Below are 23,004 nucleotides of genomic sequence, written 5' to 3' on the forward strand. Positions count from 1 at the left end.
GGCGGCCGGGGGGGGGGGGGGGGCGGGGGGGGCGGTGGGGACGGAGGAGCTGACTGGGGGGGCGGTCAGTGCGGGGGGGATGCGGAGGAGCGGGGGGGGCGGAGGAGCTGACTGGGGGGGCGGTCAGTGCGGGGGGGATGCGGAGGAGCGGGGGGGCGGAGGAGCTGACTGGGGGGGCGGTCAGTGCGGGGGGGGCGTCTCCGTGACGTGGGCCGGACTCTCGGGTGCGGAGCCGATACCTGCTCCCGTGCGTGGCCCTGACTCACGGGGACATAGGTCCCGACATCGGGACTCCCAGGGCTGCTGAGTCACCCGCACCCGCTTCCTTCCCGGCAGTTTCTGTGGCCCTGCGGGAAAGTCCCTCCGGGAGCTCGGCTGGGCCAGGCAGCCGCAAGCCTCCCCGCGAGGCCCCGCCGAGTCCGGCCAACAAGAGGCGCAGGCTCCAGCCATTCCCCCTCCCTGCACCCCTCCAGCGCTGGGCTCCCGGCGCCCCCCTCCCGATTGTCCTGGAGTCTCCAGGAATTAAAGATTAATCTTTCATTGAAGATTATGTCATGTAATGAAGCCCCAGGAAGGAATACACCCAATCAAAATTGGCAACACTACCCCCTGCTCCCCCAATCTCCCACTACGCCCCCCCCCCCCATAAGGGAGTCAAGCTCTGGAACAGACTTCCAAGCAGGGTCCTGGAATCGCCCTCACTGGAGATTTTTAAGAACAGGCCAAACAGCTGCCAGGAATGTCCCCGGGTCCCTTCCAGCCCCACCTTTCTGGGATTCTATGTCAGAAAGAATTTGGTTCAGGTGGCCTGAGCCACCTTTCCCGTGCAGCCCCTCTGGGGTACATGGGCTCATGGCTGTCAGCCTCATAACCTCAACAATCATGACTCAGGCCCCCCACATCATTCTTTTCAGTCTGTCATTTGACTCCTTAACTCCCCTGTAGTTCTCTGCCAGTGTGTGCGTGTGAGAATTGTAGGTTGAAAAGACAATCTTTAATGCTCCCAAAACACGTCACTCTCTGTCTGCGCATGCGGGACTCCACTTACCTTCACTACTGTGAAACCATAAAATCATTTGCCTTTCTTCTTCTCATTTTACTAACTATATTGACAGATAAATGACTCTGCAGTTACAATATATACAATCGTCGGACTGGAAGGGACCTCGAGAGGTCATCTAGTTCAGTTCCCTGCACTCAAGGCAGGACTAAGTATTATCTAGACCATCCCTGACAGGTGTTTGTCCAACCTGCTCTTAAAAACCTCCAGTAATGGAGATTCCACAACCTCCCTGGGCAATTTATTCCAGTGGTTAGCGAGCCTGACAGTTAGAAAGTTTTTCCTAATGTCCAACCTAAACCTCCCTTGCTGCAATTTAAGCCCATTGCTTCTTGTCCTATCCTCAGAGAACAATTGAACAAGAGAACAATGAGAACAATTTTTCTCTCTCCTCCTTGTAACAACCTTTTATGTACTTGAAAACTGTTATGTCCCCTCTCAGTCTTCTCTTCTCCAGACTAAACAAATCCAATTTTTTCAATCTTCCCTCATAGGTCATGTTTTCCAGACCTTTAATCATTTTTGTTGCTCTTCTCTGGACTTTCTCCAATTTCTCCACATCTTTCCTGAAATGTGGCACCCAGAACTGCACACAATACTCTAGTTGAGGCCTAATCAGCGCGGAGTAGAGCGGAAGAATTACTTCCTGTGTCTTGCTTACAACACTCCTGTTAATACATCTCAGAATGATGTTTGCTTTTTCTGCAACGGTGTTATACTGTTGACTCATATTTAGTTTGTGATCCACTATGACCCCCAGATCCCTTTCTGCGGTACTCCTTCCTAGGCAGTCATTTCCCATTTTGGATGTGTGCAACTGATTGTTCCTTCCTTAGTGGAGTACTTTGCATTTGTCCTTATTGAATTTCAGACCATTTCTCCAGTTTGTCCAGATCATTTTGAATTTTAATCTTGTCTTCTAAAGTGCTGTCAACTCTCCCAGCGTGGTATCATCCGCAAATTTTATAAATGTGCTCTCTATGCCACCATCTAAATGATTGATGAAGATATTGAACAGAACCAGACCCAGAACTGATCCCTGCAGGACCCCACTCGTTATGCCCTTCCAACTTGACTGTGAACCACTCATAACTACTCTCTGGGAACGATTTTCCAACCAGTTGTTCACCTACCTTATAGTAGCTCCATCTCGGTTGTATTTCCCTTGTTTTTTTTAATGAGGTCATCTGAGACAGTATCATGATTTAGTTTTTTATAAAAATCCCATTTCAATTGTCCTAATAGCTACAAGTAATTATTTTTTATTTTATTTCTTCTTTCCTCCTGCTGCTCCAGGGCTTCTTTTCTGCCCAGATCCCAACAGCACCAATTCCTCAACTTCTCCCCCACCCCCTGCTGCCCTGACCCTCTCTCTGCTAAGCTGATCTACACGTGAAGGCTCAGTGGCTGGGCAGATCTGGGTCCTCAGAGCTCTGCCTGCATGCCTACCCTCAAAATCACAGGAACAGAGGAACTTCTCCTATCCTGACAGGCACCAAAATCCTGTAGATCATGATCCCTTTGCAAGTGTTAGCAATACTGCCGGCATATTGCCCAAGACAGAGTAACACAGCCCACACACACGCGCACTGTGTGGAGAACTGGGAATACCTCTAGTGCAAAGGGTAACCCAGCCAAGAACCTCCACAGTATGGAACGCTGCAGTGCTGCGTGGCTGGCTTCTTGGAAGCTGGCTGCTCTGGCCCACTCTGGCTTGTCCCATCGGATTTTGCACAGCCCAGCCCTGGGCAGGTGTACCGTCCTGGCTCTTCATGCATGCGAGACAAGGCCTGGGGCCCTAGTTCGACAGCATGGGTGTGGCAGGCTGGGAACCAGGGTGGATTTTATTTAAATCAGTTTGATTTAAATCACTAGTCAGGAAGACTCGGTTTAATCATGGATTTCTACATAAAAGTGCATTCTTGTTGGTTGTTACCAACCTGAAGATCCTACATGTTCAGAGATGTTCCTTTCAGCATCTTCAACGCAGCTTCCTCCCGAGAATAAACACTCCTCGTGATGTTGTTTCATTCGGGCAACCAGGCCTTGCATTTCTTTCTTGCACTGTTTGAATTTTGCATGCATGCCTGTCTCACCCACAGGTAGAGGAACTTCAGTAAAATATTCCCAAATTGGGTCTCTTTTACAGCCTGCTGCCATTATAGGTTTTCCCTTCTAGTGAGAGAACGGTATGGTAGATCTCAATCAATGAAGGTTACATTCAGAAAGACCTCAAGACTTCTGGAATATGCTGTTTAAACAGTTTCAGTTTTGTTTCTACTGCCTGTCCCTCCCTTCTCACATTTATCTCCAGACTTCTTCTCCTTGTCCAGATCTATTCCACCCCCAACATTCTTCTGTTCATTGAACTTTTTGAAACTTTGCACTTTTAGAGAGAGGTAAGGGATTGACTCTCTGTACACAAATTTGCAGAGGGACAATAGGGTTGAGGTTTGTTATTTCTCACCTCTCTATATTATTTATTTAAAAACATTTTTCTGTTAACAAGCATGTTACCTCTGGAGACATAAATTCACAGTTTGAGAACTGCAAAACTAAGCATCTCTGATGGCATCTTCTAGACTGAGCACTAAGTCCCATTGGGTAGATAGAAAGATTAACCTAAATAACCTATACAGAAGCCCCTGGAATCCCATAAGATTGGGTCCCTAATCCATGAACTATTGGAACTCATTTACAAAACTTTTCTTAAACATTACATGAATATATTGTCTCATACTATAGAATTAGAATTTATAATCCCTATTCTATGATGAGATATCTTTGAGCTATAATGTATCTTAATTAAAACTATCTTTAGATAGGCTTTCTCCTCAAAAAGCATTTTATCTAAAAAAATCTGATTTAAATAAAAAAAATCTGATTTTTTTTATAAAAAAAAAATATCATTGATTTTTATCCACCCTGCTGGCAACATTTCAAATGGAGATTGCTCTTGACTTTGCAGCAGAGCAAGGCAGTCAGGTTACTGCCTTCCACAGCAAACTCCTCTGATTGAGCCTGTCCCTGCATTCTCGCATGCCACAAAACTGCGCCGTGACAATGCCAGGAAACATGCATCCATGGAGTCAGATCTGCTCCCAGATAGAGCGTTAATAGTTGTTGATTGTGGTAGCACCCAAAGGTATAACCAGGACATTGCCCAGATGGTGCACAAACATATTTGAAGAGACAGTCCCTGCCCTGGAGAGCTAATAACCCAAGACTAGATAACGTCAGAGAGATGCCCACTGGACCGTCTAACAGGAGATCAGACCGGATGATCTAGTGCAGGGGTGGGCAAATTATGACCCACGGGCCAGATCCGGCCCATCAGGGCTTTGGATCCGGCCCGCAGGATTGCCACCCCAGTGGCACCGAGGGCCCCATGCCGCTCCCAGAAGTGGCCAGCACCATGTCCCTGTGGCCCCTGGGGGGGGCGGGGGTAGAGGGCTCCGCACGCTGCCCTCGCCTGCAGGCACCACCCTCCCCCCCTCCGCAGCTCCCATTGGCTGGGGACGGGGAACCACAGCCAATGGGAGCTTCAGGGGAGGTACTTGCAGGTGAGGGCAGTGCGTGGAGCCCTCTGCCCCCTCCTCCAGGGCCCTGCATGCGATTTCCCCACCCAGATGTGGCCCTTGGGCCAAAAAGTTTGCCCACCCTTGATCTAGTGGTTCCTTCTGGCCTTAAACTCTATGGCTGTATGACTCCTTTTGGGTCAGAAGCTCTTAGATGGTAAAGATTCTTAGAGACACCATTGATTAGCTCAGACTAGATTAGACTGCGTCTGTGTTGGTACAGCACCCAGCATCATGGAGTTTGAGCCTGACGGAGTGTGTTTGTGAGCAAGAGCGCGAGTGTGGTGAGAGACGGACAGGCTGAGAGACCTGAAGAAGAGCTCTGGGTAAGATAGACAGTTTGTCTCCCACCATCAGAGTTGGCCCAATAAAAGATATTCCCTCCCCCACCTTGTCAGACCCAAAGAGGGTCGCTCTACCTCTGGAATGAGGATGTTGGGTGCCTGGTGGATGCTGACTCTGAGCAAATGCAAATCTGTCCCCTTCTGATTTGGTTTCCTTGCCCATAAAATACCTTTTGTAAAGGTGGTTTTCAGGATCCAGGGAGCAGCTGCCCGTGCAGGAGCCAGAATCATAGAATCAGAGAATCATAGAATATCAGAGTTGGAAGGGACCTCAAGAGGTCATCTAGTCCAACCCCCTGCTCAAAGCAGGACTAATCCCCAGCTAAATCATCCCAGCCAGGGCTTTGTCAAGCCGGGCCTTAAAAACCTCCAAGGAAGGAGACTCCACCACCTCCCTAGGTAACGCATTCCAGTGTTTCACCACCCTCCTAGTGAAATAGTCTTTCCTAATATCCAACCTGGACCTTCCCCACTGCAACTTGAGACCATTGCTCCTTGTTCTGTAATCTGCCACCACTGAGAACAGCCAAGCTCCATCCTCTTTGGAACCCCCCTTCAGGTAGTTGAAGGCTGCTATCAAATCCCCCCTCATTCTTCTCTTCTGGAGACTAAACAATCCCAGTTCCCTCAGCCTCTCCTCATAAGTCATGTGCTCCAGCCCCCTAATCATTTTTGTTGCCCTCCGCTGGACTCTTTCCAATTTTTCCACATCCTTCTTGTAGTGTGGGGCCCAAAACTGGACACAGTATTCCAGATGAGGCCTCACTAATGTCGAATAAAGGGGAACGATCACATTCCTCGATCTGCTGGCAATGCCCCTACTTATACAGCCCAAAATACCGTTAGCCTTCTTGGCAAAAAGAGCACACTGTTGACTCATATCCAGCTTCTCGTCCACTGTGACCCCTAGGTCCTTTTCTGCAGAACTGCTACCTAGCCATTCGGACCCTAGTCTGTAGCAGTGCATGGGATTCTTCTGTCCTAAGTGCAGGACTCTGCATTTGTCCTTGTTGAACCTCATCAGGTTTTTTTTGGCCCAATCCTCTAATTTGTCTAGGTCCCTCTGTATCCGATCCCTACCCTCTAATGTATCTACCACGCCTCCTAGTTTAGTGTCATCTGCAAACTTGCTGAGAGTGCAGTCCACACCATCCTCCAGATCTTTAATAAAGATATTAAACAAAACTGGCCCCAGGACCGACCCTTGGGGCACTCCGCTTGAAACCAGCTGCCAACTAGACATGGAGCCATTGGTCACTACCCATTGAGCCCGACGATCTAGCCAGCTTTCTATCCACCTTACAGTCCATTCATCCAGCCCATACTTCTTTAACTTAGCGGCAAGAATACTGTGGGAGACCGTATCAAAAGCTTTGCTAAAGTCAAGGAATAACACATCCACTGCTTTCCCCTCATCCACAGAGCCAGTTATCTCATCATAGAAGGCAATTAGGTTAGTCAGACACGACTTCCCCTTGGTGAATCCATGCTGACTGTTCCTGATCACTTTCCTCTCCTCTAAATGTTTCATAATTGATTCCTTGAGGACCTGCTCCATGATTTTTCCAGGGACTGAGGTGAGGCTGACTGGCCTGTAGTTCCCCGGAACCTCCTTCTTCCCTTTTTTAAAGATGGGCACTACATTAGCCTTTTTCCAGTCATCCGGGACCTCCCCCGATCGCCATGAGTTTTCAGAAATAATGGCTAATGGCTCTGCAATCTCACCCGCCAACTCCTTTAGCACCCTCGGATGCAGCGCATCCGTCCCCATGGACTTGTGCACGTCCAGTTTTTCTAAATAGTCCCGAACCACTTCTTTCTCCACAGAGGGCTGGTCACCTTCTCCCCATGCTGTACTGCCCAGTGCAGCAATCTGAGAGCTGACCTTGTGCGTGAAGACAGAGGCAAAAAAATCATTGTGTACATTAGCTTTTTCCACATCCTCGGTCACTAGGTTGCCTCCCTCATTCAGTAAGGGGCCCACACTTTCCTTGACCTTCTTCTTCTTGCTAACATACCTGAGGAAACCCTTCTTGTTACTCTTAACATCTCTTGCTAGCTGCAACTCCATGTGTGATTTGGCCTTCCTGATTTCCCTCCTGCATGCCTGAGCAATATTTTTATACTCCTCCCTGGTCATTTGTCCAATCTTCCACTTGTAAGCTTCTTTTTTGTGTTTAAGATCAGCAAGGATTTCACTGTTAAGCCAAGCTGGTCGCCTGCCATATTTACTATTCTTTCTGCACATCGGGATGGTTTGTTCCTGCAACCTCAATAAGGATTCTTTAAAATACAGCCAGCTCTCCTGGACCCCTTTGCCCATGCAAAAAAAAAAAAAAAAAAAAAAAGCATGCAGACCCCCAGCTCAGTGTGCCCTCCTGTTTCCAGATGTGGGGACAGTTACTCTGCCTAGAAACTATGGTGATTGGGACACTGGAAGTGCCTAGATAGACAGAACTGTAGGGGTCACCCACACCGTGCAGGAGACAGCTCCAAAGAGTCTCAGCAGGTGGCCTGGCTCCTCAGCAGAGAGGGAGCTGGAGTCACTGGATGTGCAGAAGCCTGGCTGATAAACTCCTGCAAACTGTGGGTACAATGGGCACAGTGGTCAGTGCTCACTGCCTGAGCCAGGGCATGAAGCTCAGTATGAACCCGGCAGTTCATCCTGCAGCGCAGATCTGCAGAGTTCTGGCCCTAGGGAAGCCTGATTCCATCGCCTTCATGTTGGCAGGGGAGGGGGCGTGTGGTTCCTGCATACACACACATACCCCAGGTTTGAGATTGGCCAACTCTGCGAATGAGGCAGTGAGCAGGGGCGACTCCAGCTTTTTTGCCTCCCCAAGCACGGCAGGCAGGTGGCCTTTGGCGGCATGCCTGCGGGAGGTCCCCGGTCCCGTGGATTTGGCGGCATGTCTGCGGGAGATCCGCCAGTCCCGCAGCTTCAGCGTACCCGCCGCCGAATTGCCGCCGAATCCGCGGGACCGGCGGACCTCCCGCAGGCAAGCCGCCGAAGGCAGCCTGACTGCCGCCCTCACAGCGACCGGCAGGCCTCCCCACGCAGCTTGCCACCCCAGGAGTGCTTTCCTGCCGACAATGCAAATGCCGCTCGTTGGGGGGTAGAAGTTTTTTGTTGGCAGGAGAGCCGACAAACAGTGGCTCCACTGCGCGACTTTTAGCAGCACGGCTGTGTCAACACAGCCATGTCGCTAAAAGCTGTGTAGTGTAGACGTAGCCATAGTTTTGGCCTTTCAGACATTTGAATTCCTGCCACAAAGTTACAGCTGTGGGGCTCACCGGGCAGTGCCTCTGGCTGAGATGATGCAGATTATCTGCATCGGTTAAACTCAAGGACAAAATAAAAACAAGGGGACCAGAATGGAAACCTATTTATCTCCTGGAGAGGAGCAGCTATAAATCCCATTGCCCTGCGGTCTGCACAGCCAGCGTGCACTGACTCACCGCAGGGCTGCCAGGAAGGAGCCTGCAGGCACAGAGGGAGTAGTGGGGCCAGTTGTCATTCAGGACAGGTTGTTGATCTTTGCCCCTCTTCTTTGTCCCAGTGTTTTCTGGGGGGAGCGTGCCCCGTGAAGCATGCCTGCACTTTGCACAGCGATGCAAAGGGAGTCAACTGCTCCCTGAGCACACTGGGCTGGTGGCAGATAAGAAACAATCTGTGTGTATATAAGGTGATAGGGCTGTAATCTTACATAAACGGCCTTAGTTTTGGAAAGCATGTTAAATGTAAGATGTGATAAAGAACTCCAGATATGAAATAAACTCCACTTCTGTGCAAAAAAACAGTGCTGCTACACCATTCAGTACAGCACCGCCTGCTGGGAGAGGCCGGGACTGGAGTAGCTGGGAGCTCCCCCCACAGCCAATGCTCCTACCCCTTCCCCACAGCACCTCCTGTGAGGACAGACCAAAACTAAAATAGCTGTGGGCTCCCCAGGCTGCCTGTCCTACAGAGCTTCCAGCTGGGAGAAGCGGGCACTGGAGTTTGGGCTGGAATTCCTGTTCTGCATGAAATTCTTACATTAAAAAAATATATATTCTGCATAGGAAAGAAAACTCCCAGCTTCAGAATTTCCCATGGAACTGGGGGGGGTTGGGGGAGGGCTGAAACTTTCATTTAGAAAAATCAAAATGACATTCCATTTTGACTTGTCAAAACAAAATTGACATGGCTGCCCAGAGCTCCAGCTGCCCACTTGGTGGTCTGTTGAGAAACTGGAAGCCCTGACAGCTCTGGCTTGAGCCTTTCCCCAGGGCATAGCTTCAAAAGGCTGGGTTGCAATAACCTTTCCCTAATGATTCCCCAGGAAATCCACTTCACACTTACTGTCGTGAAAGACCACACTCCTCCGGCACTGTTGGAATTCCCAGGTTTCACATCTGTCACATCTGTAACCCTAAAGAGGTTACCAACACTCCTGTCCCACAGTAATACACAAACAATAATGTCTTCAAGGATATTGCATGATCTTGCCATATCTGCCACTTCTCCCTGGATTATGGTTTTGCTGGCGCAGTCTCTCCATCTTGAGCTGATATTGAGGTTCCCTCTCCTCTCTCTTCTCATGCTGCCGCTGTTTCTTCTCTGCTCTCTTGTGCTGCTGCTGGCACTGGGTTTCCAGATACAGTCTGTCTCTCTCTGAGATGTTGTGCAGTCTCTATGGTTTTATAAAAATATGGTAATGAGTGAATATAATGTAACTGGAATATGCTTCATGCAAAAGGTCTCTTGTAAGGTATAATTACAAAGCTTATAATCTACTGAGTGTGATCATCCTATTTGTATAAATGTACCACTCTTGTATCTGGAACTAGAAATATGAAATATAACTCTGAGGTCCTATTGTAATTATGCAAAGTGTGAGCCATTAATGGTGGTTTGGAATCTTGATGACTCCCATTAACCAGGACCATTGTCTGTAGATGTCTCTGTTTTACCTGTGAGACTTCCTGTATATGTGTGTGCTGGCCAGTGGGCAATGAAGTCTTGCAGTGACATGTGATCATGTCACCTGAACTGGAATCCATCTTTAACCTGGTGCTTTTCCAGTGAGGGGGGGGGGTGGGAACCCAGAGGGACAAAGGGTTCCCGCCTTATGCAAAAGATATATAAAGGGGTGGAACAGAACAAAGAGAGGAAAGGAGAGGAGCCATCATGAAGAATCCCCTAGCTACCACCTGAGCTGGAACAAGAGCTGTACCAGGGGAAAGAATTTAGCCCAGGCCTGGAAGGTGTCCAGTCTGAGAAAAAACTTACTGAAGCATCTCTGAGGGTGAGATTATCTGTATTTAGTTTGATTAGACATAGATTTGCGCATTTTATTTTATTTTGCTTGGTGACTTACTTTGTTCTGTCTGTTACTACTTGGAACCATTTAAATCCTACTTTCAGTATTTAATAAAATCACTTTTTAGTTATTAATTAACTCAGAGTATGTATTAATACCTGGGGGAGCAAACAACTGTGCATATCTCTCTATCAGTGGTATAGAGGGCAAACAATTTATGAGTTTACCCTGTATAAGTTTTATACAGGGTAAAACGGATTTATTTGGGTTTAGACCCCATTTGGAGTTGGGCATCTGAGTGCTAAAGACAAGCACACTTCTGTGAACTGATTTCAAGTAAACCTGCAGCCTTGGGGCAAGTGATTCAGACCCTGGGTCTGTGTTGGAGCAGACGGGTGTGTCTGGCTCAGCAAGACAGGGTGCTGAAGTCCTGAGCTGGCAGGGAAGGCAGGGGTAGAAGTAGTCTTGGCACATCAGGTGGCAGCTCCCAGGGGGTTTCTGTGATCCAACCCATCACACTCTCCAGCTGTATCCTCTCTTGATCTGCCTGTAGATCTGACCCCGATCCTCATTGCAGCGATATATTTGATCTGGATGGAGCATGGGTGTTGACTCTGTCAGCCTCTTCCTTGCTTCTGTCCAGGAAGTTGGCTCCAAGATTTCCCCCACCTGCTGGACCCTCTGCCAGTGGGCTGGATGCACCCTGCAAACCAGGACAATCTTTTGATCACCAGAATATAGCAAGTCAACTTTTTCCACTCCTCAGTATGCAGCTGCCTTTCTCTTCAGAGCTCAAGTGTCTGACTTTTCTCCAGCTCTTCTTAACTCATTATTCCCTGTCTGTCTTCACTATTTCTTTCCCAAAAAGACTCAGACTTTGCTCTGAGCTTTTTCCCTCTACAGTACTTGCTTTCAGACCTGTTGGCACTTATGCAGTTCACACAGTCATAGACCCCATATTCACTTCTTCCACCATCTATGTCACAGTTTCAGGGCAACTGCATCTGTACCCACTCTATGGTCCACCAAGGGCACCCACTTTAGGCTTCCAGCTCCCGGCCACCACCTCTCCTGGGCCAAGACCTACGTCTCACTCACTCCTGACCAGGGATTTTAAACATGCCTCACACTGTGATATCTACAGCCGGGGGGGGCTCCAGGCACCAGCACAGCAAGTGCGTGCCTGGGGTGGCAAGCTGCAAGGGGCGGCCTGCTGGTCGCTGTGAGGGCAGCAGTCAGGTGGCCTTCGGCAGCATGCCTGCGGGAGGTCCGCCGGTCCCGCAGTTTCGGCGGCAATTCGGCGGTGGGTACGCCGTTGGCGCAGGACCGGCAGATCACCTGCAGAAACACTGCTGAATCCGCGTGACCACGGACGACCAGCAGGTGTGCCACTGAAGGCCACCTGCCTGCCGTGCTTGGGGTGGCAAAAAACATAGAGCCACCCCTGTCTACAGCAAGGCAGACTGCCTAAAAAGCCAGTGTCTGTGTTTTGCTTTCTCTCCTAGAGCTCTGACCAATTTACTGCCTGCGGTTATAAATATCACGCAGCCCCTTCTAAGCAAGCACATTTATTCATACGGTGAAAGCATTACAGAGAAAACGTATTAAAACAATAAAAGAAACTACGCACATACTAATAAGCTTACCAGAGGTCACCCCCCAGCTCCAGCCTCAGGCTTTGATAGATTTTAGTCCTTTAAACCACAGATTTTATCTGTGTTTACAAGTTCATCCATCTTAGATCCAGAACCAGAACCCCGCGACTTGGCAGCTCAGCCATTCTTTTACACATTGCGGCCTTTGATCTTGGCCTTTGTTAACAGGTGATCAGCAGTAATGAGCCTTTTCCTGCACAGCTTAGAGGGAACTTAGGATATGATAGAAGTCTACAAAATCATGATGTGGAAAAAACCAGGGGTCACCCAATGAAATTAATAGGCAGCAGCTTTAAAACAAACAATAGTAAGTATTTCTTCACACAATGCACAGTTAACCTGTGGAAGTTGTTGCCTGGGGATGTTATGAAAGTGAAAAGTATAACAGGATTCACAAAATAATTACATATGTTCCTGGAGGATAGGTCCAACAATTGCTATTAGCCAAGATGAGCAGGGACACCACCCCCTGCTCGGGGTGGCCCTAAACCTCTGACTGCTAGATGCTGGGACTGGATGACGGGATGGATCACTTGATAATAGTTCTATTCTGTTCATTCCCATTGAAGCATCTGGCATTGGCCACTGTCAGGAGACAGGATATTGGGCTAGAAGGACTATTGGTCTTATGTTCCCTTGTTTCTGCATCCAAGGATTGCAAGGAATCCATTTTGAAGAACTTGGAGGAGAGGAAGGTGACCAGGAACAGTTAACATGGATTCACCAAGGCACCTGGATTCACCTGCCTGACCAACTTGATTGCCTTCTATGATGAGATAACTGGCTCTGTGGATATGGGGAAAGCGGTGGACGTGATATATCTTGACTTTAGCAAAGATTTTGATAGTCTCCCACAGTATTCTTGCCAGCAAGTTAAAGAAATATGGATTGGATGAATGAACTGTAAGGTGGATAGAAAGCTGGCTAGATCGTCGGGCTCAACGGGTAGTGATCAACGACTCAATGTCTAGTTGGCAGCCAATATCAAGCAGAGTGCCCCGGGGTCGGTCCTGGGGCCAGTTTTGTTCAACATCTTTATTAATGATCTGGATGATGGGATGAATTGCATCCTTAGCAAGTTCATAGTTGACACTAAACTGGGAGGAGTGGTAGATACGCTGGAGGATAGGGATCGGATACAGAGGGACCTAGACAAATTAGAGGATTGGGCCAAAAGAAATCTGATGAGGTTCAACAAGGACAAGTGCAGAGTCCTGCACTTAGGATGGAAGAATCCCATGCACCGCTACAGGCTGGGGACCAACTGGCTAAGCAGCAGTTCTGCAGAAAAGGACCTGGGGATTGCAGTGAATGAGAAGCTGGATATGAGTCAGCAGTGTGTGCCCTTGTTGCCAAGAAGGTCAACGCCATATTGGGCTGCAATAGTAGGAGCATGGCCAGCAGATCAAGGGATGTGATCATTCCCCTCTATTTGGCACTGGTGAGGCCACACCTGGAGTATTGTATCCGGTTTTGGTCCCCCAACTACAGAAGGGATGTGGACAAATTGGAGAGAGTCCAGCGGAGGGCAACAAAAATGATTAGGGGGTTGGGGCACATGACTTACAAGGAGAAGCTGAGGGAACTGGGCTTATTTATTCTGCAGAAGAGAAGAGTGAGGGGGGATTTGATAGCAGCCTTCAGCTACCTGAAGGGGTGTTCCAAAGAGGATGGAGCTCAGCTGTTCTCAGTGGTGGCAGATGACAGAACAAGGAGCAATGGTCTCGAGTTGCAGTGCGGGAGGTCTAGGTTGGATATTGCGAACACTATTTCACTAGGAGGGTGGTGAAGCACTGGAATGGGTTCCCTAGGGAGGTGGTGGAATCTCCATCCTTAGAGGTTTTTAAGGCCCGGCTTGACAAAGCCCTGGCTGGGATGATTTAGTTGGGGTTGGTCCTGCTTTGAGCAGGGGGTTGGACTAGATGACCTCCTGAGGTCTCTTCCAACCTGCTATGATTCTATGAACCTTAATCTTCTATGAGTCTATGATTCTATGTAATATGTTTGAAATATGATAATATGCTATGACAAAACTTTTACATTTTTGACTGTGAAATTGAGGTCCATTATCAGTCATTACCATATTGGCAATGCCATGCCTTGCAAAAAATTGATTTAGTTTTATTCGTGGCTTGTTTGGCACATGTGTTTTCTAGTATAGATATTTCAGGAAAATGTGAAAAACCATCAAGAACTATCACATATGCATGTCCTTTATATTCAAATAGATCTAAACCTATGATCAAGGTCTTAAGTTTTCTTGAAGAAATGCCATAGGTGGTTTAGACTGAGCATTTCTACATTTTGACATGTCACATTCTTTTATATAATCCTTTATGTTTGGGTTCATTTGTGGCCAATACAGAACCTCTCTTGCACAGTGTTTACATTTTTCTGTGCCTAAATGTCCCTCATGTATGTGTTTCAACATCTCTGCTGTTAGCCCTAATGAAATTACTCTCAATTACCCTTAAACAAAATGTCTTCAATTACTGACAAATCTTGAATAAATTGATAATATGGCTTTGGTATCTTTTTATTGTATCCTTTTTCAATAGATGTAATAAACCTTTATAGTCGTCCAGTCTAGTTGCTTGTACAATTTTTTTTCATACACTTTCTGACATAGGAAATGTTTTAAATACAACTACATGTACACCTCTACCTCGATATAATGCCACCCGATATAACATGAATTCAGATATAACATCTGAATGTTAGCCCCCGAGCCAGTGAAGGACAGGGCTCATGGCCAGGATCCTCACCAGTGCCCCCCACCGCCCCAGGGAGAGGAGCTCGCGGTCAGTTATACAAGTTGGTTGGGGGAGCGGGGAGGCAGCAGGAATTAGTGGGGGGGCAGGAGTGTTAATTGGTTGGTGTGTTTGGAGAAACAGGCACATTAAGGACTCAGCCTGGGCTATGGGATAGGACATGATGTGGGATAGATGACTGGTCCCCTTTGTGGAGAGCAGCTCCACTAGCTTTGCCTGTGGGAGGAGGGAGAGATTTCCAAGGAGGAAGAATAGGGAAATGATCTCCATCTGTCTCCAGCCCAGCAGGTCTTTCCCACCTAAAATCCGCTCGCCCCAGCCCGCCCTCCCGCTCCTCCCAATCTCGCTTTTCTTTTCTTTCACATTTTCCAGTTGGGAGGAGAAGGGGAAAGTGGATGGAGTGGAGAATAAAGAACCCCTCCCTCGTCCAGAGGCAAGGAGACCTGTGACTTCGCTCAGCCCGGTGGGATGGGGCTGGTGCCTTGGGGACCAACAGAGCAGCAGGAGGCCACTGCACCAGGGCTGGCTCCTTGGGGCAGGGCTTTGCTGCGTCGATACTGATTGCGCGTGTCTGTGACAGTCCACGCTGGCAGGTGTGCAGGCTGATGGCTTGGTGCCGGTGGGATGCCTGGGTGAGGCAGGTGGCTTTCCCGCTGCATGTCGCCACCTGGAGCCTGAGGAGTGGATGCTCGAGCATGCGTCAGTGGGCCTCACCAGTCTGGACACAGCATTGGGTTCACGGCCTCCACTCTGACCCTGGAACAGGAGCAGCTACTAAAAGCAGAGTGTCCCATTCCTGCCCTTTACAGGGTCTGCTGCGTCCTCCCTGGAGTCTGAGATGACCCCCCCAGGTGGCCCTTTCCAGGGAGCACAGGAATCCACTCCAGTCTTTCTCCTAATCCCTAGCACTGTGTCTGCCTGGCACCAGCCCAGCGAGCATCTGTCACCAGGGATGGCCATGAAAACAGCAGGTTGGAACTCAGGGCCCAGCGGGGAAGGGTTCTGGCTCCACCTCCTGCCTCCTCCCCGATTCTCCTCTCTCACCAATGCCATCTCCATAAACAAAGAGGGAGTGGGGTGGGGCGGTGGCAGAGGAGTCAGCGAAAGGGAAAGAGTCCGTTGGTGAAACCCCACCCCTGCGTGAGTGAGCAGCACTGAGGTAATGCAGCCCAGCCCTGGCTCCACTCACTGATATAAGGCAGCCACCAACACAGGTGCACTCAGGAGTGAGCGGATCCTCTGGAGCTTACACAGACAACGACAGGTGCCTGCAGGTGCTGCCAGCTAAGGAGTCCCGCTCCCTTTCTGCCGTTGCCTTGAAAGTACTTAGGGCGTGGCAACATGTCGATGGGGCTGGAGATCGGTGGAGTGGCCCTGTCGGTGGTGGGCTGGGTGGGCACCATCCTGTGCTGTGCACTGCCCATGTGGAGGGTGACGGCCTTCATCGGGAACAACATCGTGACAGCCCAGACCATCTGGGAGGGGCTGTGGATGAACTGCGTGGTGCAGAGCACGGGCCAGATGCAGTGCAAGGTCTACGACTCCATGCTGGCGCTGCCCCAGGACCTGCAGGCGGCTCGTGCCCTGGTGGTGATCGCCATCGTGCTGGCCGTGCTGGGCCTCATGGTTGCCCTCATCGGAGCACAGTGCACCAGGTGCGTGGAAGATGAGACCACCAAGGCCAAGATCACCATCGTGTCTGGGGTGATCTTCTTGCTGGCTGGGATCATGACCCTCATCCCCGTGTGCTGGTCAGCCAACACCATCATCCGCGAGTTCTACAATCCTTTGGTGTTAGAGTCACAGAAGCGGGAGCTGGGAGCCTCCCTCTACGTGGGCTGGGCAGCTGCAGCACTGCAGCTGTTCGGGGGGGCTCTGCTCTGCTGCTCCTGCCCCCCCAAGGACGAGAAGTACACTCCAGCCAAGATGGCTTACTCTGCTCCCAGATCCACCGGGCCCAGCTACGACAAGAGGAACTACGTGTGAGGGAGGCAGCCCAGCACCCCTCCTGCCTGCCCTGATCCATTCAGCAAACTGCTCCTGACTTCACTGCCTCCCCCGCTGCTCTCTGTAGCCCTTAGGACTCCCGGGGAACACGGCCACCCCTTGCTGCCCCAAGGACAACAGTTGGCTGGCTGCTCATCAGACTCTGATTGTCATTCCAAGGGCTGGGTGGAGGAGGAACTGCTCTGTCTCTCTCAGGACTGCTGGCGAGGGGAAGCAAGACCCTGGCTAAGACTCTCATTTCTGTTTGTAGATATTTTGTCTTTGATGTATTGCACCCCAGCTCTGAGACACCCTCATCCCCACCGGCTGGAGAAACCCCACTGGGCTCCGTTCCTCCTTCAAACCCAACGGATTCCTCCAGCTGGCTCAGGAAACACTCTGCCTGAGAGTCAGGCCCCGGGCAGGGAGGGGTGGAAGGGTAACTAAGGGTGAAGAGGTATTTGTGGTGAATGTGCCAGCAGCCTCTCCCAGCTGGCATTGGCTGGGAGCACCCCACCCGCCCGCCCTGTCCTTTCTGCAAGGGATAGAGCAGAGGAGAGACACCGTTCAGAGCAGAGTTGGGAGAGGGCAGAGAGAGCAGAGGAGGGTGGTGGGTTCCATGCCCGGCCCCCAAAGGGCTCTGAGCTCTCTCCTGAGTCATCTCTGACTTATGCCCCACTGCTCTGCGCTGGCCAGCGGGAGAGGCGTGGAACATGCAGGGCAGATGCCAGGCGCTCACCTACCACCAGGGAGAGAGCTAAACAAGCCGTATCTTAGCAATCTAAGCCAAGGCTGAAGAATGGGGGTGGCTCGTGGCAACGGGGGGAGAAATCTGGCAGAGGTGTGGAGAGGGGCGTGGGTGAATGGGGGAGACCCCTCTGCCAGTGAAGCGCTCTGGGTCAATACTGAGCTGGGTGCGCCCGCCTGCGGGTTTGATGGCTGTGTAAATATGGTTGGTTTATTGTATCTAGGAAAGATTTTTCACCATGATTTGCTTTGTGAAGGAAGCTATTGCTGGGACATGCTGCCTCCTAGCACCCACCTGTGCTGCTGGAACTTATCCGATTCCTGGGCCATGGAACAGTAGCTGATCTCTTGGCCTCATGGATCAGCTGATCCTTCTGGGGGCCCTGAGGTGGCTTCTGTGGGAATGAGAGGAATGAAGAGCCCTCCCTTGCCATGGTGGGAAAGGAGCCAGCAGACACTTAGACAGTCACGCTTCCACTGCTTTGTACTGAGTTACATTTTTCAATAAAATTGTCCAGTTCCAGTAACAGCTGAGTGACGTGTCCTTCTCCGATGTATGAAGCAATGTGCTAGAAATCAGCTTCCTTCCTCTGGCTGCAGGCTGCAGCCCTGGCTCGAGCTTCGTCTGGAAGGGCCAGGGTGAACCAGAGAGCTCAGGTGAAAGAGACGTGTCAGGTCACTTTTCAGTAAGTCCTCTCCTCTCCCATGGGTTCATGCTGGATGCTGCAAGCTCCCTCTTCACTACCCCCCAGGCTGGGGCTGGATAGCGGGCTCAGGGGCTTCCCCTTCCCCAGGTCCCACTGAGTGACAGAGTGGGGTCCCATTCCAACGAGGGGGTTCTCTCCCCATGCCCAGAGGCAGGGGGAGGTCTCCCCTGGGGAGATGCTCAGACACTCTTGCCGCCATGAGCTGATGGGTTAACAGACATTGGAGCAGCAGCTCAAGTTCTGCTCTGTTTACTTTCCCTGCCAAGCGTAGTTCAAAGTGTATTTCTTGCCTTGCCTAGGTGGGGACAGGTCTCTTCCCTGTGTGGGGGAAGGGCAGGATTGAGCAAGCTGTTATTTGCATTAGCCTGTTGCCAGCAGAACAGTGTGCGTGAGATGGACAGACCACACCCTCCTGCCCTCCACACTTCACTAGACAGGCAAACGCACACACCCAGGGTGAGCTCCCCCAGCCTGGGTGGGGAGCAGGGAGCTCTGCAAAGGCCCAGCCTGGGCTCCTATGTCGCAAGGGGTGGCAGTGCCCAATACAGTGGCTACGATTGAGGGGTTCCTGCTCCCCACCCCCTTTCCTCCCTTGTCCCGCTCTGTAACCTACCTGAGAGCTCGTAGCTGGGGAAGTGGCCCTACCGCAGGGGGTGAGTGCAGCTTTCCGGATGGAGCTGCTCATGGAGACTCGCCCTCATCCCACACCTGCCACCTCCCCACACCTCAGGAGCCGCAGAGACTGTTTTGGCAGGTGCGGAGATCAGGCCCTGACTGGCTGTGTCCTTCACCCCGTGTTACCAAGTAGATGTCCCACCCAGGAAGTGACCCTCCTTTGCAGGCCATGAGAGAGCCCTTCGCGGGGCAGGGGAGCAGTCCGGGGCCCTGCACTCTCTGGGGATCGGACAGAGTCTAGCCCTGCTGCCCACCCTGAAGAACTGCCATACTTTAACGGATTTGGCACCCGCCTGGCTCTGCTCTCCACAATACCTGGTAGCTCTGCCCGCCTGACTGGCTCGTTCTCCTAGATAATCAGCAACAAAAATGCTCATTGTTTAGGACAAACTGACCTGGTACGTGACTTGCTGGCTTGAGCTGCGCACTGACCAGATGGGGACAGTAACCAGCTGGGTCCTGGGCCTAGGAGAGGCGGTGTTCTTTGCCCATCTCCTCAGGGCCATTTCATACCCTCGTTGCTGCAATCATGGACCCAGCACCGCCCTGGCCGTTGCAGTGAACACAAAAGAGGCTATTCAGGTGGCAGGGGCAGACCCAGACCCTCTAGCTCTCCAGCCACAACTCTGCCACTGCCCTTTTTAACTTTCCGCTGAGGGTCACAGGGCTCGTCCTCTCCCAGAGAAAACTCAGGACACCTGTGTCTGAAGCATGGATCCCACCTGCTCATCTCCTGACCTCACGGCTCAGCCTGGGCCCTGGACACCACAAATATTAACCCCCATATGGGGCATACAAGACCCTGCCCTTGGACCCCACCTCACTGTAGGCTGGTGCCCCTCCTGACCACACACACGCTATCCAGATACACACCAGAGACCCATCCAGCCAAACACGCCACGGAGACCCAGCACCACAGACATCCTTGCAAGAGGAGACTGAGACCCCTGGGGCTTGACAGAGGCCGGAAGGGAGAGTACCGAGTAGAGCAAAAGTGCAGATTATTGTAATCCATGTGCACCAGAGAGTCAAGTGGCCTTGCACCATTAAGAGGCATGTCAGCAAAGGTGAAAGACAGAGGTGGGGCTAAGGATAGAAACTTACCTGGGTATTCCCACACTTCCTGGTGAAATTGTTTACACCCTTAGGGTATGTCTACATTGCAGTCAGCTGTGTGAGTGCACACAGATAGGCACGTCTATGCTAGCTTTCATCTAGCTAGCACGGCTACCGATAGCAATATGGACGTGGCAGCACAGCCCCATGCCTGCTAGGAACAGGAGCACGTAACTAGAATTCCAGCTGGGTTTGTACAGCTCTGAGGCCTGCATCTTCACTGCTGTTTTCAGTCATGCTAGCTAGATGACTTAGGCACCTAAACCCCAGATATAGATCCTATTTTTAGGCACCACTGCAATCCACCAAACCTCCACTTGGCTGCCCCTAACGGTCCGTAGACACCAAAACTCATGTGGCACCTCTGTTTTCAGAGGAAAGCTGCCTCGATGCCTGTATTTCTGCCTCTGGGTATGCACACTGCTGCCTCCCTCTAGGCAGCAGGACCCTCACCAGAGAAGACAGGCAGGAGCACGGATGCCCATCTTGCCTGCAAGGCCTGATCTGGTAGGTATGCTACACTGCAATCAGAGGTTCAGCTCCCATAGGCAGAAATGAATTAGCTTGAATCCTGCAAGCACGGCTCTGAGCACGCCTAGTGGTCAGGGCCCGTTCAAAATCCAGCTGGAGGAACAGGAGCTGCTGTCCCCAAGTACGTTTAGCCCAGTGCTTAGAGCAGGGGTGGCCAACCTGAGCCTGAGAAGGAGCCAGAATTTACCACTGTACATTGCCAAAGAGCCACAGTAATACGTCAGCAGCCCCCTATCAGCTCCCCCACCTCCCACCGGCTCCCAGCGCCTCCCGCCCACCCGCAGCCCCACCGATCAGCACCTCCCCCTCCCTCCCGATCAGCTGTTTCGTGGCGTTCAGGGGGCGGGGGGGGGGGGGTGAGGCCCAGGGCATGGCAGGCTCAGGGGAAGGGGTGAAGTGGGGACAGGGCCTGTGGCAGAGCCAGGGGTTGAGCAGTGAGCACCCCCTGGCCAGTGCCAGGTTTACAACAGCTCCAGTGACTCCATGGAGCTGGGCCTATGCTCAGAAGGGGCCCTGGCCTGCTCCGCTTGCACTGCGCCCCGAGACCCCACTGGCTCCTCAATCCACCACTTGCTCCTTTTGACGTTCCCGCCAGCTGGCCGAGGGCTCCTCTCTGGCCCCTGGCCGGACCCCAGTGCATCTCCAGCTCCGGGCAGTCTCTGCTTCCCACCCCCGTGAGGCCCCACCTGTCTCCTCAGAGCTGAGCCTCCTGGGATGGTGCAGAAGCCTGGCCAGCCTCAGCCGGGGTGTGTGTGGGAGGGGAACAGTGTAGAGAGCTTGGCTGGGCTCCTCCAAACAAGTGCGTCTTGAGGGACCCCGGCTAGGGTGACCAGACAGCAAATGTAAAAAATCAGGTCAGGGGGTGGGGGGTAATAGGAGCCTATAAAAGAAAAAGACCCCAAAATTGGGACTGTCCCTATAAAATCGGGACATCTGGTCACCCTAACCCCGGCCGGGGCAGGTCCTGGCCTGGCTGATCACACCACTTCCAAGGGTCCGGAGCGATTCCCGGCCCTGGGACCGGCCTTGGCTGCGCTGCCAGCTCCGCCCAGCAGACACAGTCGCCTCCCAGCAGGGCCAGTGAGTGCAGCCGGGAGGCAGGGCTTGGGGGAGTGGGTCTGTGGGCAGCCTAGGGGGGTGCTGGGCTGTGAAGGGACAGAGAAGATCTGTGTGTGTTGGGGCACTAGGAAGTGGGGGTTCTGTGGGGGGTGCTGGGCAGTTGTGGTGGGGCTGTGGGCAGAGGTGGTGTTGCGCAGAGCACTGTGCATTTGTGGGTGGGTCTCGGGGGGTGCTGGGCATAGTGGGTCCACAGGCGGCTCTGGCCACAGGGAGTCAGGGGTGTTGGGCGGGGGGACCTGTGTGGTCTGGCATGGGCCCACCCCTGAGGAGAAGGGGCATGTTGGCAGCACAGAGCCGGGCAGGCCACTATGCGTCTGGCAATTGCTGGTTTGTAAATAGTGCCCTTGCACTGGGCGGAGCAGGGCCACCCCTGCCATGCCCCATTGCCTCTGGCTGGTCCCTCGCTCCGGGGACTGACCTCCCCGCGTCATGCTCCATTGCCTCCATAGATTCATAGATTCTAGGACTGGAAGGGACCTCGAGAAGTCATTGAGTCCAGTCCCCTGCCCTCATGGCAGGACCAAATACTGTCTAGACCATCCCTGATAGACATTTATCTAACCTACTCTTCAATATCTCCAGAGATGGATATTCCACCACCTCCCTGGCAGTTTATTCCCGTGTGAATGGGATCCACAGAAGCCAGTACACTAGGTAGGGAGCTGCCTAAGCTGTCCAATAGCAGATGCTGATGAGAGGGGTGTGTCCTAAACCCTGGTCTGCTAGCAATGCACAGCCATGAACCCCTTTCCTGGAGCCTGGGGGCCCACAAATATGTTTGGCGCCGGGCCCACAAAAGGTTAATCTGGCCCTGCCCCCGGCACATTGGAAAGTTGGCGCCTGTAGCTCCAGCCCCGGAGTTCGTGCCTATACAACAGTGTTTCTCAAACTGGGGTCGCCGCTTGTGTAGGGAAAGCCCCTGGCAGGCCAGGACCATTTGTTTACCTGCCCCGTCCGCAGGTCCGGCCAATTGCAGTTTGCCGCTGCAGGCCAATGGGGGCTGCAGGAAGCGGCGGACAGTAGGTCCCTCGGCCCGCGCCACTTCCAGCAGCTCCCAGTGGCCCGGAGCAGCAAACCGGAGTACTGTCATGGATGGATATAAACTGTTCAGGAAGGACAGGCAGGGCAGAAAAGGTGGGGGAGTTGCGTTGTATGTAAGAGAGCAGTATGACTGCTCAGAGCTCCGGTATGAAACTGCAGAAAAACCTGAGAGTCTCTGGATAAAGTTGAGAAGTGTGAGCAACAAGGGTGATGTCGTGGTTGAAGTCTGCTATAGACCACCAGACCAGGGGGATGAGGTGTACGAGGCTTTCTTCTGGCAACGAGCAGAAGTTGCTAGATCGCGGGCCCTGGTTCTAATGGGAGACTTTAATCACCCTGATATCTGCTGGGAGAGCAATACAGCAGTGCAC

General features: G+C 51.8%; 2 protein-coding genes across 4 annotated transcripts in view; one reads left to right on the top strand and one right to left on the bottom strand.

Moving 5' to 3' along the window:
• LOC117867609 (claudin-4-like) overlaps window positions 1–3,107 on the bottom strand; it is a 39,277-nt gene extending 36,170 nt beyond the window's left edge. For 2 of the 3 annotated variants that reach the window (XM_034752804.1, XM_034752801.1), the window contains exon 1: window positions 240–321. The gene's annotated coding sequence lies outside the window, so the exon portion shown is untranslated. Of the gene's footprint in view, window positions 1–239; window positions 322–3,000 lie in introns of those variants that run through there. The other variant, XM_034752803.1, reaches the window with a different exon arrangement.
• Window positions 3,108–15,786: 12,679 nt separating this feature from the next.
• CLDN3 (claudin 3) lies at window positions 15,787–17,904 on the top strand. The gene has a single exon (XM_034752943.1). It carries the CDS (start codon window positions 16,053–16,055, stop codon window positions 16,695–16,697), a length of 645 nt encoding a protein of 214 aa, XP_034608834.1. The 5' UTR covers window positions 15,787–16,052; the 3' UTR covers window positions 16,698–17,904.
• The last annotated feature ends 5,100 nt before the right edge of the window (window positions 17,905–23,004 follow it).

The sequence above is a fragment of the Trachemys scripta genome, chromosome 18 (assembly GCF_013100865.1).
Source record: "Trachemys scripta elegans isolate TJP31775 chromosome 18, CAS_Tse_1.0, whole genome shotgun sequence".
Taxonomy (NCBI): Eukaryota; Metazoa; Chordata; order Testudines; family Emydidae; genus Trachemys; species Trachemys scripta.

Bases quoted from the DNA above. Each gene is read 5' to 3' on its own strand.
- CLDN3 (XM_034752943.1), top strand. From the start codon at position 16,053: ATGTCGATGGGGCTGGAGATCGGTGGAGTGGCCCTGTCGGTGGTGGGC.